Source organism: Hydra viridissima, unplaced genomic scaffold (assembly GCF_058129835.1).
Source record: "Hydra viridissima isolate aposymbiotic clone 2 unplaced genomic scaffold, HvirCarnegie_v1 scaffold_4, whole genome shotgun sequence".
Classification (NCBI taxonomy): domain Eukaryota; kingdom Metazoa; phylum Cnidaria; class Hydrozoa; order Anthoathecata; family Hydridae; genus Hydra; species Hydra viridissima.
The window spans coordinates 11,497,539-11,517,843 of NW_028324303.1; the positions used below are offsets into that span (position 1 = coordinate 11,497,539).

Below are 20,305 nucleotides of genomic sequence, written 5' to 3' on the forward strand. Positions count from 1 at the left end.
TTTTAATTGGTTAACTAAAATACAATGGTACTTATGTTGATCCATAATTCCTTCAACTCTGTACAAGTTTCCCACACCATGAGCAGCAAATGCACCCCAAACCATGATTTTTTTGTCATGCTTTACTGTGGCACGTGTGCACTCTGGATTATATGGTTCACCTTTTTTTTTCCAAATTCTTCCTCGATCACCATATTGTAGCACAAAAGGTGATTCATCTGTCCATATGACACGTTTCCATTGATCTGAAGTCCAGCTTAAATGATCTCTACACCATTTTAATCTCTTAACACGATTTTTCTCGTTTATAAAAGGCTTTTTTGTTTGCCACCCTGAAGTAAACTCTTCACCTTTCTTTATTCTTGCAACAATTGTATTGTTACATAAGTGTTCAAGGTTTAAATTTTGTTTTATGTGACTCACTGATATCCTACGATTCTTCATCACTTCCCTAACAATCAATCGATCTTCTCTTTCTGTCGTTTTTCGCTTTCTTCCTGACCCTGACTTTCTGCTAATTGAATTTTGAGAAATAAATCTGGACACAACTCTTTGAACTGTAGATTTACAACATCCAACTTGTTTGGAAATTTTACGCAAAGGCCAATCTGCATTGTGCATTTGAATTATTCTTCCTTTATCAAAGTCTGAAACGTGTTTTTTCCTAAGTTGGTAAATATGAATTTTAACTGATAAACAAATGATATAGTTCCAACTAAATACCAAAATACTATAAGTATGAATGTCTTATACCTATTTAATGATTGAATTTTTGTAGTAGTAGAATCAAAAGCATTTAACTTTGCCATTGTTGCCATTTAATTATATTTTCTAATTATATAAAATTGTTAAAAAAATTAATTTAAATAAAATAATATAAACTTTTTTTAGTCAAAATGTCATTTTGAAAAGTTAAAAAGAACTTTACTTTGCAAAAAAACAATATAAAATTACATGTAACACTTTATAATGAGGAAAGCTTTAATCGGAAATATAAAATACAATGTTAAAGATACCCTTTTTTACCTGTTGTTAATTTGAGGGCCCACCTCCTTTTTTTTCAATTTCTTTTCATTTTAAATATTAAAATAGTGTAAATATATTAAGTATCTAACATTGAAAACCAAAAATTTTTAAACATTTAATGGTACAATCAACTTTACTTTATTATAAAAAATGTTTACAATTTTTTCATTTATGTTAGATTTCGAACAATTCTGCAGTTTAGTTGAATTACAAAAGTTAAATCAATTATTTTTGTTTTTTTATTAAATAGTATAGTTCATTATTTGTTCTAATTTTATAATTAAGAAAAAAAAATTTAAAATAATTGATACAACAATGATTTTTATGGCTTTTAACAAAAAAGTCATGCTGTCCCATTTTTTTTTGAGGACACTGTATATATATATATATATATATATATATATATATATTTGAGCAATACTAATAATTTTTTTTTTCTTTTCTTTTTAGTTTACAATTATTAATCGTAATACAACAATATAACAATACATAAACTTGGTATCTGAAAGAAGATCCAAAAGATCTTGTCGTCAGAACCATTTAAAATATATCAAACGTGTATATATAATAAAATAAAAATACAATTGATTTAATAACTAGTAACAATGTAGAACTAACAAAAACTGAAAATAATTTTACAAATTATCCAGAGTGAAATAATTTTTCATTTCAAAAATATTTATATATATTGCCAGTAGAAAGAATATAGTTTTTTAATTTAGTTTTAAAAAATGAAAATGAAATTGACAAATCAAAATTTGGGACAACAATTTTGTTCCACAAATATGGTGCTCGATAGTTTATGCAAAATTGATTAAACTTTGTTTGACTAAAGGGTTCAAGTGATAAATTATTATTTCGTAAAGGATATTTGGTTATAGTTTTATGGGTAAAAAGATCTTTAAAAATCGACAATGGTTGTTCACTTTTACAACGAAACATAAAACATAAGATATTATAGACATTAAGTTCGTAGACGTTGAGTGCTTTAACGCTTTTAAATAAAATATTTGAATGAGAGAAACGATTTTTAAAACATATTATACGCATTGCGTGTTTCTGACGACGGTAAAGATTTCGCAACTTACTTTTAGAGGTACTTCCCCAAACAATATTTGCATAATTTAAATAGCTATGAATAAATGAGTAGTAGAGTTGAATTAAATTTTGTTTACTTAGATAGTATCTGACTTTACATAGAATTCCAATACTTTTTGCCAATTTAGTAGAAATAAAGTCGATATGATACTTCCATGTAATATTTTCATCAATGTAAATGCCTAAAAATTTTGTGACCGACTCCTTTTTTATTTCAATTTTATCAATAAAAAGTTTAGGTAAATTACTTGGTAAAAAACGCTTTTTTGCGAGAGAGTGGAAAAGGGTCCATTTTGTTTTGTCAATGTTTAAAGTTAACTTGTTACACTTAAACCAGTTGGAGATGTGATTGAGTTCTTTATTCATATTTGAAAAAAGCTCATAAGTGTCACTGTTTGACAGAAATAAATTAGTATCGTCGGCAAACATGATACTCATAAGGTTAGAAGCTTTATTTAAATCATTTATATAGACTAGAAACAAAAGTGGACCTAGAATAGAACCCTGTGGACAATCACATTTTATGTCAATTAATTTTTTCTTTTGAAAATAATCACCATAGGAAACTAATTGTTTTCTATTTGTCAAGTAACTTTTATACCATTTTATTAATTTGCCATTAATTCCGTAAAATTTGAGTTTTTTAAGTAGAATTTTGTGATCGACCGTGTCAAATGCTTTTGATAGGTCAATGAAAATACCTAGTGTATATTGTGATCTACCAAATGAATTGGAGACTTCACGAATGAACTGTGTAATGGCTTGTTCAGTTGAACAATTTTTTTTAAAACCAAATTGATTTTTATATAGAAGTTTATTTAGATTAAGATAATTGTATGTTCTATTGTATATAATTCTTTCTAAAATTTTCGAGAAGGTTTAAAAAACCGAGATAGGGCGATAATTACTAATATTTGATTTTTTTCCTTCTTTGTAAATTGGAGTAACTTTAGCTATTTTTAATTGGTTGGGGAAAACACCTTGCTGTATAGATGCCCTGAAGACTTTATAAAGAATACATTTTAAATTTTCAAAGCAATCTATGACCATTTACTTCGTCCGCACCCGTAGCTTTGTTTCTTTTGAGAGATTTGTTAGCTCTTTCAAACTCATCAAAAGATAAGTCAGTATATAAATTATCTACAGAAAACGAATTGTTTATAGGCTCTAGGAAATCACTAAACGTTTTTTCCGTAATAGGAATCTTAATTGCCAATTTAGTTCCTACATCAATGAAATATTTATTAAACTCGTTTGCAATTTCGTTTGGTTCATATTTGTTTTATTTATTTTAATTACTTTAGGGAGGGAATTTGAATTTTTTTTTTGTTTTCCTGTTATTTCTTTTAACGTTCTCCAAGTATTTTTTGTGTCGTTTTTAAATTTACAAATTAAATTTGAATAATAATTTTTTTTTTAGTTTTTTACGAATTTTTTCAAATAAATGTTGGTAATTTTTATATTTTTGATGGTTTTCATCTGATTTTGTTTTTAAATATTTTATATATAGTTTCTGTTTGATTTTAGAGGATTTTCTAAGTCCTTTGGTGATCCATGGACTATTCAAGTTTTTTTTTTGTTATTTGTACACAAAGTGGAAAGTTTGCATTGTATATTGAGAAGAACGTATCAAAGAATTTATTATATATTGTATTTGCGTCATCACTAAAGTTAATATGTTTCCAATGCAGAAGTGATAATTGGTATTGAAAGGATTTTATATTGTTCTCGTTGAAGACACGTTTTTTTATTACATTTTGTCTTTCGTGGTTATTAGAGGATACAGTATGGATTGTTAGAAAAATGGGGAAATGATCGGATATGTCAGTTTTTATAATTCCTTTTTGTAATTTCTTATTATAACCCAGCAAACATCGGGTCTAAAAAAGATGTCTTTTAGAGGTATAAAAAACGTCTAATACGTCTAAAAGACATATTTAAGACGTCTTTTTTAGACTAAATGTTTGCTGGGAAATATTTGTGGTAAAAATATTATCAATCAACCTCGTTGAATTTTTGGTTATTCAAGTAGGGCGATTGATTAAAGGAAGCGCTCCTGCCATAAATATTTTATCATAAAAACTTTTTACTTTTTTATCTTTACCAAGTTTCTGTTAGACAAATTATATTAAAAATGTTTTCAGTTTCATCTAAAAAATCACAAAACTTTTCAAAATTTTTATTAAGACTTCACAGTGGTCCGTTTGGGCTGTTTTGCGGACAAATTTATATAACTATTTGAAGGCAGGTCAAAATTGCCTCAGATTTATATTATAAAGTTGCGGCCTATGTGTTAACATCAGGGTAGCAATCGTGCAAAAAATGGGGTGCTGATCCGCCCAGGGCGTCACTTTTTTATGGGTGTTAAAAAAAAAAAAAAAATTCTTCTTTCTAGTTTTTAAATTTCCTAACAGCACTACCTCCTTCCTTTACTTGCTTGTATTTTTCATAAAGGAGCGGCGAAAACCATTTTCCAACCCCTGCAATTACTGTGTATGCAGCCTAAATTTTTACGCCGAATCAAACTTTTTAATTATGTAATTTTGTAAACCATAAATAATGATTTGTATTTACAAAATAAAAATATTGTATAGTATTTTATTTATGTTGCGTAGTTATAACTACAACTATTCATGCAAGCTATAGCTTGCATTAAACACAGGAATTAGGTAATGACATTCATCACTGAATTAAAACTTCCTATTTACGAATTCTAGCAATAGTTTATATTGAATTAAAACCCTCAAAAATTAACATTAAAAGCCATATATAACAATTAACAATAAAAACTGTTTAACCACATTTTCGTCGCCAAATGGGTTAAAGCTTTTTAAAATAAAATTATTCAATTCAGAATAAGAACAAACATTAAACACTGAACACGATAAAAACAATTTAGTAAAAGTATATTACTTTGTTTCTGGTAATTTCTCCGTTCAATATGGTTCTCTATACAGAACAAGAAGTTTTTTACTTTTACTTTTAAACTCTAATGCAGATGGAAACAACTTAATATGGGAACAAATATCTCCAAACTCAGATTTTTCACAGAGGCCTCTTATGCTTCAAATGGGAAAAGAATCACGTGAGAATGCACAATCTTTAACCGTTTTTAATGCGGATATAAAAACAATGAAGGAGGAAGGTTTCATTATTATCTTCAACGGACAATATTTGAATATTAAAGTAAACATTGTTGCAGACAGTTTTGACAGAAAAGCATCAAATATATTTCAGGGCCTTGGAGGTGCTTACTGTGATCTTTGTGATTTATCTAAGGAACAATGTGAAGATATATGTACAATTGAACAGGGATTCGTTATAAATAGAGACATTTAAACCATGGAGCAGATATTTTTGGATTTAGTTCAAGAAGACGGCTCTTTAACTAAAAAGTCAAAGGATTATGATGTTCGCCATGGACAAACAGCAAGTCCAATAGCTGGATCTAACGTAAGGTCTGTACAAGTACTCCATGCATTACTCCGTGGATTTGACCACTTTATGAAAGTTGTGGTTCATTTATCTGCAGGAGTTCACGCATGGACAGAGTCTGAGACAGCCAGTACTACGCACTTCCTTGAAATAGAGAAAAAAAATATACAGGAGTTAGTTGGAAAAAAAACAGGTATCAAGTGGGATTTTGCAGATTCATCAGGTCAAGGGGGTAGTACTACAACTGGCAACGTTGCTAGAAATCTTCTTTATAATGAGAAAAATAGAAAACTGATTACTGACTACATTTCAAATAAACATGCCAGAATGTTAGCAGAGCAGTACGGTTTCTTGTTGTCTAATATTATTCGTGCTATGTCATCTAGTCAGAAAATTAACATAAAAAAATATAGAGATATATGTAAGGAGACAAACATTCTTCTTCGACAAGAAATGCCCTGGGTTAGTTTGACACCGACTATTCATAAGTTATTAGGACATACTTGGGAGCTTATTGAGTTAAATAATGATACAGGACTTAAATCATGGAGCGAGGAAGGCATGGAGGCCAACAACAAACAACTTAGAATATTTAGAGAAAAACTATCAAGAAAAACAAATCAGTTGCAGAACTTGGAAGATTGTTTTAAAAGACTCTGGGTGGGCTCTGACCCTTTAGTTACCGAGCAAAGGAACAAAGGTCGATTACAATGCAAATTGTGTAGTGAGATAGGGCATAGTAAAAAAACATGTTTCAAAGTACATGAAAATGACATTGTTAATACTTTGTTTATGTAAAATAAAAAAATTAAACTTGAGCGTTTGCTATTTTTTTAGTCTTTTTAAAAGTTTAGATAAAATAACTTGTGCATTATGCTTAAAGAAACAATTAAACATAGTTTTTATAACCACAAATAACTTAAAAACCGGGTGTTTGGTAAATATATGTGGCATACCAAAACAATGGCAACAGTATGAAGTTTCTAAATAATATATGGTTTAGTATTACCAAATTTCCGGTTTTTGAGATATTTGAGGAAGTATACAAAATTTAAGAGATTTTTTTTTGCAGAAACTGACTTTTGCATTAAATTTTTTTAAAAGAAATGAAATTTTTTTATTAATAACGTTAAAAAAAAAAAAGGAGTTAATACTTTTATTTTGTTCATTCAATTTCGTGAGAAATGAAATATTTTTTTTAATTTTTGTTTATAAATCTGCTGCATATAATTAAAACTAGAAAATGTATGTGAAAAATCTAACTCTGCGGTGTGAACGTTTTTTTTACATGTTTTTTAAAACTTTGAAAGGTTGTCATTTCTTAACCAGGCATGATAATCACCTCTAGTCTTTTCCATTTAAGTCGAATTTTATTGTAGTTTCAAAAAATCATAAAAAAATTTTAGTCCAGAAATATAGATTTTTTCATTTTGTCCACCATTTGGACCACTGTGGACTTCTAATATTTATGTGAAGGATTCTGATTTTTTGATTTTCAGTGCCATTTTTATTAAGAAATTCTTTTAACTTGTTGGGATAAAGATAAGAACAACATGTGTTCACATCGTTAAAAAAGTTTACATCTGGATCGGAATTAAGATTTGATTTTAAGAATTTATCATGAAAATTAAAAGTAAAGGATTCGTACTCATCCATGTTTGTTTTTAAATTTGATTATAGAATATTAAAAGAATTCCTTTATAGTTGTTAGTGGGTTGGGTTAACCCATGGGTTGGGTTGGGTTGGGTTGGGTTGAGGAAGTATAACCCACTGATAACCCACGCCTTAGCTGCATTTTCATTGTATTTTCGCCGTTTCACCGTTATGTTTATTTCATTATTTGCGCTTAAGATTTAACGATTTGCTATCGAATGACGCAGTTTTATTAAAGCCAACCGTCGAATTGACGTCAACACATCGATATCCAGGCCGCTGTATTAATGTAAAAAAAAAAAATGTATAATAATTAGTGTAATAAAAAACTGCTCTTGCGTCATCGAAAGCATAATTACTTTCGATGACGCAAGAGCAGTTTTTTACAATTAGCGATTAGAGCGTTTTTTTCTGCGTGAATGACGTCATATAGCAAATTCATCGCTGAGTACGGCTATATAAACAGCATAAAATTAAATTAAAAGCATCATAATAATTCAAACTAAGCATGATGGCGAATGCCGATGAATTAGAAAATAAATTGAAACGTTACCCCAATAATTATTTATTCAAACCGTACGAGGCTGCAAAATCTGCGATTTGGGATAGGTTTACTTTAACATTTGAAAAGCGTGACGTTGCCGGAAATGGAGAGCCATCGAGTGTTGAATTGAAATATTTCTTTGCGTGTACCGTATGCAAAAAAGTCTGCTGATGGTCTAAGCTGCTTTGGCACAAAAAATCTCATAAATCATGCAAAATTATGCGGCACGAAGGACAGCAAACAACTGCAGATTCGTCAATGTTTCGCGTTAAAGTGTCAATTGACAAAAGATGACTGTGACCTTATGAAAAGAAAAGAAGTAGAATTCTGTGCTGATGGTTTTCATTCTTTTCGATCTGTCGAACACGATGGTTTTAAGAGACTGCTTCAAACATGTGTTGACTTTGGCGCCAAGTATGGAAAATTTGACATCACTGACGCTCTAGTCAAACGTGAAACTATAACGCAAGCTACACGGCTACAAGCTGCAGAAATAAAGAAGAGAATAATAGACGCTATTAAGGAGCCTATCGAAGATGGAACAATTTCACTGTGTCTCGACTTGTACACTGACGACTACAGGAAAAAAGCGTACCTTGATGTTCATGCTTCGTGGATTGACCGACAATTTTGCGTACAACATGCATCGTTGGCCATTCGCCACTTTGGGACTGAAGCTCACACGGGTGTCAACATATCAACTGCGTTGAATACCATCTTCGCTGAATATGCTTTGCCAGAAAAGGATACGCCAGTAACAACTGACCACGGATCGAACGTCGTAGCAGCATTGAAGAACAGTGTTCGACTTGACTGCATGTGCCACCGTTTACACACGGTCCTCACCAGTGCATGGAAAGACACAATGGCCGAAGAACCCGAGGCTGCTACCTATGAATCTGCCGTTTCTGACCTCTGTCGTTGCGTCAAGCAAGCTACTGGCATACAGGTAAATGTTTACAACTCATGTTGCTTATAAGTAGTTTACCTCGTTCTGCGATGACAGCGTATGTCTGTGTTATACATGAACAATAATAATATGTTGTTACATTTTTTATTGCAAAAATTACATTATTATATTTTTATTAGTTTTTTATTGTTGGTGCCGCTAATGCTATGTTGTTGTAGTGACTGTTGTTGTTGTTGTTACGTTGTAACTTATATATTGTTAATAATAATTATTGTAGGAACAACTACCAAAGTCACTAAAGCATGGAGGTGACACTAGACCGTGGATATCCATGTTTCGCCGAGCCGACTCTGTGGAAGACAGCTATGACGCACTCGTCGTTATTCTGACAAACAAGGACAAGCTATCGACAATCGCCAATGTCAGCAGAAAAGTTAACCGCGAAATTCGTGATGTGACTGACGGCATAAAAGATATATTTGAAGGTATGGAGAAGGTTACTGAACCAACTATGCAACTAGTAGTTCCGTCTTACTACCTACTGATTAAGCGGCTTCAACCTGCACCAGGATTGACAACAGCAGCAGCAACATTTCGGCAAAAACTCATTAAATACTTAGATTTAAAGTTTTGGACATCTATTAAAGCAATGCATTGGCTATCTTGTTTCCTAGATCCCTCTTTCAGAAATTTTGCATTTATACCTAATGTGACGGCGGCTGACAAAAGATTTAAGCGTGACTTGCTCAATGACGTCGATCAGTGGCTTCTGGCTGAAATGCAGCCCGCTGCTACACAAATTGCCAGGAAAGCAGCAGCAGAAGAATTGATGGAACAAGGTGTCCAACTCCAATTGGAAGCGCCAGCAAAGAAGAGAAGAACGGACCCGTTTGATGAGCTGCGAACAATGCAGTCAACGCGAGATCGGCCACAGACGCATGACGCGCAATTACATAATGAAGCAACAGTGCTACAGGAGACTTGCCAACATGAACTGTCCAGCTACAAGAGTTTTCGTGTTACTGCTGCGTGCAAGAATCCCGTAACCTTCTGGAAGGACAACGCAGCCGATTATCCCATTCTAGCAGCAACATCTCGCAGACTATACTGCATATCAGCAAGCTCTGCGCAGCCAGAAAGAGACTTTTCTTCTGTTGGGCACTCCATTACAGACACAAGTCGCAACTATCACCGGCTAACGTAGAAGCTATCGAATTAGTACGCTGGGGAATGCGAAATGACATGTTTCACTAATATAGTGCTCATTTATGTTAAAGCTGTTCTTTGTTAGTTTGCTTACTAACACATATAGTGACAGTAACTGAGTAACAACATATTACTTGTATCTAATATGGTTGTATAGGCTAGAATGTATTAAAATGTCGCCAATTTAACGGTATAATTATACATGTTTGCATGCACTCCGTGGGTCAACCCATGGGTTGGGTTGGGTTCATGTGGCAGTGGGTTGGGTTGGGTTGGGTTCAATTTTCTTAACCCACTAACAACTCAAGTTATAGGTCACGCGTAATTAATTTATTGTAAGTTACTTTAGCAAACTTACCTTTAGCTCTCATTTCTTTCGCTTCTTTGAAAAGCTTTCTTCGTAAATCCATTGTAAAATCGCTAAAGTCTTCATTAACGTACAACCGCTCGTTCCAAAGCTTCATCGTCGTATATTTGTTCAACACTAGGGCTTTGTCTTTGTAGTTTTGAAATCGAACAATTATTGATCTGTTTTTTCCTGTTTCTTTTCCAACTCGATGGGCTCTATCTATTAAAATTTTTTCCTGTATATTAGGCTTTGTATTGAGGAACTCTTTGATTTTTTGCTCACTTTCTTCCCAAGTTTCATTAGCTTTTTCTTTAATCCCAACAAATCTCAAGTTATTTCTACGGCTTCTGTCTTCTAGTTCTGCTATTTTCTCTTTTATGTTATTGTTTTCATTTTCAATAATACTTAAATTTGGTGATTTTTTCGACTCTGTTTTTTTTAATTCTGTTAGTTCAATTATTATTTTATCATAGTTTTTACTTATAAAATCGACAGGTTTCTGTACCTCAGATAATTCTTTTTTTAACTTAAAGTTTTCATCTTTTAAGTTGTTAAATTTAATTTCCATTTTTTCAATCCGATCATTAAAAATTTTCATTATTGTATTCTCATGGTTTTCAAGGATTTTTCTAAGTTGTGCTGGTGCACCGTTCGCGGTGAAATTCAGAGGTGAAAAAAAATTCTGGAAATACTGGATTATATATATATATATATATATATATATATATATATATATATATATATATATATATATATATATATATATATATATATATATATATATATATATATTCAGCATATAGTTTAAACTTACCTTTTCTGAATGTTTATATATTCAATATTGTTATTAATAATTTCGCAAAGTATAAAGAGAAAATTAAAATCATTCTTAGTGTGGACAATGCACTATGGTCGGAAACATCACTTTTCTTGGCCAAAAGTCAATATGTTTACACTCACGAAATATGTTTTTGTTTTTTTAAATATAGTAGTCAACACTCCAAAACAACCAAAAACTAATTTTGTTGTTGTAATATGCAATTCACCGTTATTCGGTGAGTCATCGAAGTTGAATTTGTTTGCTTTATTTGTAAACAGAATTGCGTTCGGTGTTTTATAGTGCTTACTTCAATTGCTTGTTAAAGCTGAAAACAAAGCGTGTTAAATAAAAGTTTAAATGGAAAACGAAGGTGATGGTAAGTTTATTAATTTTGTAAAATATAATACTCAAAAATTGGATACTCTAAAAAATAAAATAACGTTTTCAAAAAGTCTTTAACATTTTGGAATTTATTTTATTTTTTAAGTTTGAGTAAGCTTAACACATTTTGTTTAGGAGTGTTAAGCATAAGATTAAAAACCAAAACATAGTCTATAGAAATAACCCTGGTCTGGCAATGTCTTTGTTTGAACCTAAAATCCCGTAAATTTGCATCACGTGATCAATGTAGATGCAAAACAAACAAAACTTTTTACGTTTTATAATAAAATCTTAAAACCTTAGACCTTGTTGTGTTTATTATTATTTATTTATGGTATCAGAAGAAAGTTTTTTAAAAACTGTTACTCTATCATTATGCCAGGAAAGAACTGTGCTTTCCCTGGATGCGGAGTTTCTTGTTCTTATAAGTATAAAGGAATTAGCATATTTCAAATTCCGATGAGAAATGATGAATTTCATTCAAACTGGAGGAAAGAAATAGTTAATGTTTTGTTTAAATACCGTGTTGCAGATAAAGATTTGAAAGATCGAGTAGCTGCAGGAAAAATTTACATTTGCGAAAGACATTTTTCTACAGATGATATTGAATTAACAAGTAAGGATTTAAATAAATAAAAAATTGTCACAATTAATAAAAATTTAAAAATTAATACAAATATTTACATTACCTATCATACAGAAAAAAAATCCACAATTAATAAAACCTTTGGTTTTTTATATTTTAGAGAACAAAAGAAAAACTTTAAAGCTACTTGCGATACCAACTAAAAACTTACCGAAAAAATCTCACGAGAAATCACAACACCCAGAACGTAAACATCAACACATTGTACAAGATAGGGCAAGTGATAAAATTTTAAACTCAAAATGTTACAAAAGTTTCTTGGAATTTAAAAATAGAGCAAATAAACTCAAATTAACAGATAATTGGATGGTAACTCATCATGAGAAAACAACATCATTCAAAAAATTTACAAAGCCTTTCTTGGTTCCTACTTATGAAATCATTGTTGATGAATCTTTAGTCTATAGTTGCGTTGTCCTTGGTTGGGTCCTTCAGAGTGACCATTTTTTCATAAAACAATATTTAGGAAGTATGAATAATGTCTTTATCTCTGACTTAATAACTGAAATAGAGAAGTTTAAAGTTTGCCTTGGATTAACAAATGTTACCTCAAGTGAACTTGTATGTCATTATGTTTCAACTGAAATTAGTTCAACTGTCTTGCAAGCAGGACTCTCAGTCCACAAGCATTATTTAAGACCTAAAAATTGTGACATCCTTTGTTCTTTATCATCAGAAAGTAGTATTTGTAGCAAATGTTCTAACTTTGAAAAAAAATTTTACAAACAGTTAGCACAAAAAAACAAAACCTCAACTATTCCTGCAAAAAAGAATGCTCTTTTAAAAACCACTCATCCAAACAAAATTATGTTAGCCTTAAAAGAAAAAAGACTCCAATGCAAGGAATTAACAAAAACAATAGAAAAAATGAAAAATGAAATTGTATCAAAATCAATAGCTGTGCCATCTAACATTAGTGATGAAGTATTAGAAATTATGAGATTAGATAATAACGAAGTATCCCCATTTATGAAAATGTTATGGAAGCAACAACAAAATTTTTTTTCTAATCCAATTTCAAAGATGAGATATCATCCAATGATAATTAGGTTTTGTTTATCATTAGCAATGAAGTCTGCATCTGCTTATGATGAATTGCAATCTGCCAAAATATTAAAATTTCCAAGTCTCAGAACACTTAGAGATTACAAAAATGCCATAAAACCTTGTGTGGGTTTTAATACTTCAGTCATAGATGAACTTCTGCATAAAAATTCTAATCTAATTGGTTACCAGAGATTTGTTTGTCTTTCTTTTGATGAAATCAAGATTCAAGAGGACTTAGTTTTTGACAAATATACAGATGAACTTATTGGATATGTAGACCTTGGCGATTCAAATATCAACTACAGTACTTTTTCAGATTCAAGTGCACTTGCAACTCATGCTCTTATTTATTATCTAAGAGGCATAGCATCTGATTTAAAATTTAGTCTAGCTTATTTTGCTACAAGAGGTGTTACATCAAATCAGCTTATGATGACCTTTTGGAAAGCTGTTTTAATTCTGGAGTTAACATGTGATCTTCATGTTATTGCAGCAGTTTCAGATGGGGCATCTACCAACCGAAAGTTTTATCGAATGCATAAAATGATGGATGGGTTGGTTGATAATGAAGTAACATATCATACAATAAATCTATTTGCAAATGATAGATTTATTTGGTTTTTTGCTGATGCTCCTCACCTTATAAAAACTTTGAGAAATTGTCTTTACCATTCAGGTAAAATTTCCCCTATATTTTAAATGTTTGTGTAAATATGTCTTTGTATTAATATTTTTTTTGTAAGTATGTTTATCTGTTCATATATCTTTGTTTAATTTTTGTTTTTGTAAATGCATACATGAATTAATTGCATATTAGTATGTAAAAGTTTAAAAAAAAAATTGTTAAAATATTTGTACTGAATCGTTAATATCATTTGGAAGACTTTATGAATTTATTATTCTCTTTATTAGGCTTAAGTGGAACTTTTACACGTCATATGTGGAATGGAAATGATATTGTTTGGTATCATTTTAAAAAGCTATATGACGACGAACTAGGGCGTAGTTTAAAACTTATTCCAAAACTTACGTCTAATCATTTTAACTTGACACCATTTTCAGTAATGAATGTTCGATTGGCTACCCAAGTATTAAGTGAAACAGTGTCTAATGTCATTGAAAATTATTACCCTGCTTATATGCATAAAACTGCAGAATTGTGTAAGTTTGCTGATAAATTTTTTGATTGTATGAATGTACGAAACCATTCAGAAAGTTTAACAAAGCGTAAGTTGTTTTTGGAGCCATATAAAAATGTTAATGATGATCGATTTACTTGGTTAAAAGAAAATTTTCTAAATTATTTAAAACTTTGGAAAGATAATGTTTCTAAACGTGTTGGTGACTTCTCAAATGATGAACGAGAGAGAATGTTTTTGTCTTCCCAAACATATGAAGGCCTTAGAATTACTTCAAATTCTCTTATTGAGGTAACAAAATACTTATTAAATACTGGAATGCCTTATGTTCTTAGTGAGCGTTTCAATCAAGATGTTTTAGAGGAACATTTTGGAAGACATCGTAGTTTAGGAAGAAGAAATGATAATCCTACCATACATCAGTTTGGTTATCAGTCAAATACATTGAGAATGCAGCGCTCAGTTGTGCCTGTTACTGGTAACACAAAAGGTGCTCATAAAACAAAACGTGTACCATCTTGGACAATTGTTGATGAAACTCCGCTTAAGAAACGTTAAGATAAATAACTTGCTTTCTCTATATGAAAAATGCTAAAGAGCATTAAGGTGACACAAACTTTTTATTATAAGACTTCTTAAGCTGTGTTTGGACATACAAATACATTTACAATAAGTAAAGAGATTTTCTTAATTAATAAAAATAGATAAATTTTTTTTTTGTTTTTTTAAAAAACTTGCTTTTCTTTGCATATTAATTTTTGTATTTCTTTATTCTCTTTATTCTTGTAAACAAAGTTTCTGAGATGCTTTTTTGATTGTTTTACGCAAAGATTTTACTTTTTTCTTCTCTTTGTGCAACTGAACAATATCTTTAGCTAATGAAAATGAGCGTATGCGAAGATAAAGTTTAAGCATATTTTCTAAAATGTTATTAGCCAGATCACTATAAGAAACAGAGTTTTCATTTTCAGATGTTTCAACCATGTTACTATACAGACTTATAATTTCTCTGTCTCCCATCAATGAGCTAACCATTTTAGCAACATCAATTCTTTTAAGGTTGCTTTGGCTAGTTTCTCTCCAAAACAAACCTTCAGCTAAAATAAAAATGTTCTGACACTCTTTTGTTACAGCAGTTAAACCAATTAATTTTTGATCAATGAATGTATCTGCTGTAAATTTTTTAAGTATTTCTATTGTGTCTTGAATAATTTTGGAATTATAGTTTTTATTGTTTCTTGTTTTTTTTATAAATTTGTGTACAACATAACCAGCTAAATACTGCAATCCATCTAGCTCTTGTGCACTTATTGGTTTTGTTGTGTTTTCTTCATGAGCAGTGTTTTATTGTTTTTTACAAAAACTCAAAATATGATTTCCAATATGAAGGACTAATAAAGCACATAAACGTTTATCCAAATTTAAAATATAATTATGGGCAGAAAGAACAATGCTTGAATAAAACTTTGATAAAAATATCTCAGCATTTCCCGATGATCTGAATTCAGCTGTTAACTTGGTTACTTCATTGTACAGGTTTTCATTGAATTCAAAATTATAATCCTTAATTGCCCTTCTCATCTTTTCTGGGTAACAAGTGTCATAAAATAAAGTATTTTGCACATCCTTCACAATATCAGAAAACATGGTAATTGTTAAATGATCTAATTTTTCCTCCTTTGGTGCATCACTAAACGATGGGTGTGCTGAATTTATGTGTCTTTTTAAACCTCCTTTAGACTTGCAAATTTGTCCACATGTAATACATGAAATTTCCTCGGAAGAAATCACCTGGAAAGTAAAAGTAATTTCATCGGTAAATTAAATATTATATATATATATATATATAAATATATATATATATATATAAATATATATATATAATATATATATATATATATATATATATATATATATATATATATATATATATATATATATATATATATATATATATATATATATATATATATATATAAAACACATCAATTATGTTGGATGTTTACTTTCTTTGAAAAACCTTGAGATTAAATTTATATAACAAGAAAGAATTGCACACCTTTTCAAATGCTTTATTGATATCCACTTCAAATATTTTATCTAAGAGATCTTCATCTAAATTACCAAGTTTAACTAAATTAAGATTCTCTAGAAATGCTTCAGAATTCGCCATTTAAGAAATTTTCTTGCATCTACATTGATCACGTGACTAATGTTTTTAATTTTTTAAGTTGAGAAAAATAACAATAGCGGAGAACAATAGATTGCCAGACCAGGGTTATTTCTATAGACTATGACCAAAATGACTTTGAAGTGTTTAGTTTTTGAAAATATTTCTCAAATCTCGATTTGCGGTTTTTTGCGGTTTTTGAGTAAATTCTTTTTTTTCAGTCGTCATTTGTTTACAGAACTCAGCAGTTTTTGATAGTTGGTTGACCCAGCAGAAGAAAGGAAAAAATAAGGACGCACTAATAAATTATTTTACACAAAAATGTGGAGCCGATAAAATTTCAGATGAATGCTATAAATATTTAACAGAAAAAGCACGCATGCTTAACAATAATTTGTCTGCAAAGTGGGAAAAGTGTCATAGAAGATTAGATGATTTTCAAATTAAATATTCTGGCTGGCTTTGTTCAGAAACTGTAATAAACAGGCAAATGAATTTAGAAATCGCTTCCACAGAGACTCAATGCACAGTAGAACTAAGCCCAGATGAAAAAATTGTAATTAATTGAAATACTCTGAAAAATCTGAACGAAGTAAGAGGAGACAAGCAGCAAACCTCTCGATGTCAGAACACAACGAAACCTGTTAGTTCGAGCAGCATCAATTTCTGCTCGAAAACAAGGACAAGTAGATTTAGCAGTTGTTTTAAAAGAAAGCATCGAAAGTCAATCAAGACCCGATGGTGTACTTGTAGACGACAAAAGTGCAGACCCGATGGGGTACTTGTAGACGATAAATGGGCAAAGGTTTCTTTACAAATGCTTTTAACGCATACGGCTAAAAGAATTATAGAGATGCAAAAGGAAGTAATGGCCCTAATATTTCTGCTATTAAAAATTTCTCTTGTTCATTCAGATTTATGGAACTCTAAGTCGACAAAAACCAACATCTCCGACACTATCTGTTCAAGTATTATCGAAATACAGCCTAACCAAATTATCAAGCCTCTAGAAATATTTGTTCAGTTTACAGAGAATGTTTCATAACTAAAAGAGCAGCTTAAACTGGTTCGATTGACTAAAAAAAAATTGATTTGAGCTGAGCGATTCTCCTCACTATAGGCGCCCAGTGGAATTGCTGAGGAAGATTGAAAGCTCCATGAAGACAATCAACAAAAAATTCAAGAGCTGACTGAACTTCTTCACTGTTCTCCGCAGACAGTGCTTAATCATCTTGATTCTATGGGAAAAAATCAGAAGGTTGATGCTTGAGTCCCTCACCAACTGAGTCAAAACAGCAAAAATGAAAGGGTTGTTGTTGCTGCTTCTCTGCTTTCTAGAAATTGCCTGGCTGCCAAATAACGTAGACCATATTTAAGTTAAAGTATCATTGGAGATGAAAAAATAAAACAATTAATTTTTACGCGATTTAAACAAATAGATTTCCCGCGACAACCAAAAACTCGATCAAACTCCAGCAAGCGAAAGAAGTCAGACCGCGGCAACCGATATAATAGCAAGAACGATTGTGTTGGTAACGTCGCGGTTGTTATAGTTCTACCGATGATCGATCGATCATTTCGATTTGATCGATTCGATAATTCTTATGCTTAAAATTATTTTTCTGCTATTTATATTTGTTACAGTTGTACAAACAACTGAAGCTGATTTTTAGTTAATTCAACAAAAATGTGTTAATTGTATTTTGAAAAGTGATTAGGTTTATGATAATTTCTAAAAATTAATAAAAGTTCACCACATTTTTAATGTAAAATATTACTTCAGAAACTTTTATTATTTGTTAACAAGATTCAAAGATTTCCTAGGTGAAATTTGTAGAATCCTTCGAAAAATCCTTGAAAACTCGTCAAGTGCATGAAAATGAAAGGTTTCTTTTCTCTCTTCTGCCAAGTTATTTCTAATCCTTCTGAATTACAAATTTAGATGATAAAAGTATTGGCTTATATTTCTAAATGAATCCATTTAGTAAGCTTTTTGTTAAACCTTAAGATGTTCCCGTTGCGTAGTGTTCTTGTTAATTATGCTTAAATTTATCCTATAACAAAAATAGCAAGCAATAATTTTAAAGATAATTACAAATAGTCGCTAATAAATATATTTTACATTTGTGTAAACTATTATTCATGAATAAAATTGAAAACTTAGTTTGTTTTATAAACATCACAAATTAGTAAGTATATATATATATTTTAAATCTAAGTTATAAAGAGTTTAAAATTATTGTAAAGCTAAGATATTCTTAAGTAAGAATCACGGAGGAAGACTTCAATTTTCATACCAAGCTAACCAGCGCCATCTGAAGCTGAGAAAAATTGTCAAGAAAACAGACAAAAAATAGTTCACCATTGATGCGGTCAGCAACAGCCGAACTGACCATGGCATCACCCAGAAGAATGCAAGGAAAATATCTAATGTCATTAAGATTAATACAGAAGTCTAAGCATTAAAGACAGAATTGAGGCTGTGATCGCAGCTGATGGTAGCTTTAATTAAATATTGTAAAACACTCTAAATTTTAGTTTTTTAAAAAAATTTTATTTAGTGGTATTTTCAAAGTTGAAAATAAAAAAAAAAATTCCAAAAATACTCGACACGTTACATTAAATATTTTCATTACAATCGCTGTAACTTACACACCACTTTTTTGTCTTTTGAAATATGAAATTAAAAAAATACAAAGTACAAAAGACGTAAAGTTTACAAACTGTATAGCAATTCCAACTAGTCGACAATTAGTAAAAACGGCACTAGCCAATCACAATTATTTACAAGTTTGCTAATTCGGATTGTAGCCAATAGCAGAATAAGGACTCTTTATAAGATAATTTGAACCATAAAACAGATAAGTACATAATTAAATGTTGACTAAATATGATTACATAGTGTGAGGGTGGCGTTTTTTTTTTTTTTTTTTTTTTTTCAATGTTTCAAGTTATTTATTTAATTTAATGTTTAGTTAGTGAGGGTAAGGTTTGGGTTTAGGGTTATTTGTAATAGGTATATTGAGGTTGGGATCAAGTTTTATGGTCTGGGGAGTTCTTGGTTAAGTAAGGGTGAGGTTTGGGAATAGTTTGGTTAGGAATGGGCAATGTTTAATCTAAAAGGGCTAAACTTATAATCGCCGTTCTCAGTATATTCTATAATATAATAAAGCTCAACAAATGTTCTATTAATATGTAATGGTTAGCACTCTTATATTTATAACTTTTATATAATACAAATAATATTTTCTTACGCTTCTTACAGTGTTCAATACTGTTTATATCAATTACTCCTTTTTCTTTTATATCTTCTTTTATGACAAATATCTCTTCTTTAATTAAATCTTTTGGATATTCTCCAACAATCAGTATTAAAATCTTCTTTTCTTCTTTTATTCAACTGCTTATTATAAAACTGCTTATTCATCAAAGTACTCTCCTTATTACAAAATTCTTTCTCTTTTTTAAAATCCTCTTTAAATCTCTTAAAAACTCTTTTCTCTTAAAGTCCTCTTTTTCTAAAGAGACGACCGTACTCATCAGTCGCTCTAATCCCTCTATCTCTAATTCTCTAAGACTCTCATTTTTTGAGCTTTTATAGATTTTTGCGTGTTTTCCAGTTGCGATATCTTTTCATTTATTTATATGGCAGGTTAATAAGTATTCGTGTTTACGTCTTTTCTCAGTTGTTTTTAACTTTTCTTCTTTCCGTTTTATCGTTTACTTACGTGATAGATCGGTTAATCATCGTGTATAAGTGTTTTCTGATCGTTGTTTTTGACTTTTCTTATTATCGCTATATCATTTACGAGTCTTCGCGTTTACGTCTTTTCTCACTTTTTGTTTTTAACTTAGTTCTTTTTGCTTTATCATTTATTTAT

The 20,305-nt window shown here is 30.4% G+C and overlaps 3 protein-coding genes and 2 pseudogenes across 5 annotated transcripts; 3 read left to right on the plus strand and 2 right to left on the minus strand.

Annotated features, from left to right (window-relative positions):
* Positions 1-1,901: 1,901 nt before the first annotated feature.
* Positions 1,902-11,285, minus strand: LOC149889907 (uncharacterized). Its single transcript, XM_090085192.1, has 3 exons — positions 11,261-11,285; positions 10,231-10,860; positions 1,902-1,951 (listed from the first exon to the last, which is right to left on the minus strand). Exons 1-3 carry the CDS (start codon positions 11,283-11,285, stop codon positions 1,902-1,904), a joined length of 705 nt encoding a protein of 234 aa, XP_089941318.1.
* On the plus strand, positions 4,014-7,007 carry LOC149889908 (uncharacterized; annotated as a pseudogene). The gene is made up of 2 exons (XR_016451481.1): positions 4,014-4,026; positions 4,985-7,007. The product of XR_016451481.1 is annotated as an uncharacterized LOC149889908 (transcript).
* On the plus strand, positions 11,262-18,020 carry LOC149889909 (uncharacterized; annotated as a pseudogene). Its single transcript, XR_016451990.1, has 2 exons — positions 11,262-11,417; positions 16,646-18,020. The product of XR_016451990.1 is annotated as an uncharacterized LOC149889909 (transcript).
* Positions 11,667-15,198, plus strand: LOC145183181 (uncharacterized). The gene is made up of 3 exons (XM_090085861.1): positions 11,667-12,038; positions 12,169-13,791; positions 14,028-15,198. Exons 1-3 carry the CDS (start codon positions 11,798-11,800, stop codon positions 14,810-14,812), a joined length of 2,649 nt encoding a protein of 882 aa, XP_089941987.1. The 5' UTR covers positions 11,667-11,797; the 3' UTR covers positions 14,813-15,198.
* LOC145189199 (uncharacterized) lies at positions 13,846-16,651 on the minus strand. The gene is made up of 2 exons (XM_080065786.2): positions 16,314-16,651; positions 13,846-16,045 (listed from the first exon to the last, which is right to left on the minus strand). Exons 1-2 carry the CDS (start codon positions 16,425-16,427, stop codon positions 15,599-15,601), a joined length of 561 nt encoding a protein of 186 aa, XP_079921912.2. The 5' UTR covers positions 16,428-16,651; the 3' UTR covers positions 13,846-15,598.
* Positions 18,021-20,305: the final 2,285 nt, after the last annotated feature.

Bases quoted from the DNA above. Each gene is read 5' to 3' on its own strand.
- LOC145183181 (XM_090085861.1), top strand. From the start codon at position 11,798: ATGCCAGGAAAGAACTGTGCTTTCCCTGGATGCGGAGTTTCTTGTTCT. The intron at 12,039-12,168 runs GTAAGGATTTAA...TTTATATTTTAG, and splicing joins AGATGATATTGAATTAACAA to AGAACAAAAGAAAAACTTTA. The intron at 13,792-14,027 runs GTAAAATTTCCC...TCTCTTTATTAG, and splicing joins AAATTGTCTTTACCATTCAG to GCTTAAGTGGAACTTTTACA.
- LOC145189199 (XM_080065786.2), bottom strand. From the start codon at position 16,427: ATGGCGAATTCTGAAGCATTTCTAGAGAATCTTAATTTAGTTAAACTT. The intron at 16,046-16,313 runs GTGTGCAATTCT...TTTACTTTCCAG, and splicing joins TCAATAAAGCATTTGAAAAG to GTGATTTCTTCCGAGGAAAT.
- LOC149889907 (XM_090085192.1), bottom strand. From the start codon at position 11,285: ATGACTCACCGAATAACGGTGAATT. The intron at 10,861-11,260 runs GCATATTACAAC...ACGGTGCACCAG, and splicing joins TCACCGAATAACGGTGAATT to CACAACTTAGAAAAATCCTT. The intron at 1,952-10,230 runs GTAAGTTTGCTA...TCGTTGTAAAAG, and splicing joins GAAAGAAATGAGAGCTAAAG to TGAACAACCATTGTCGATTT.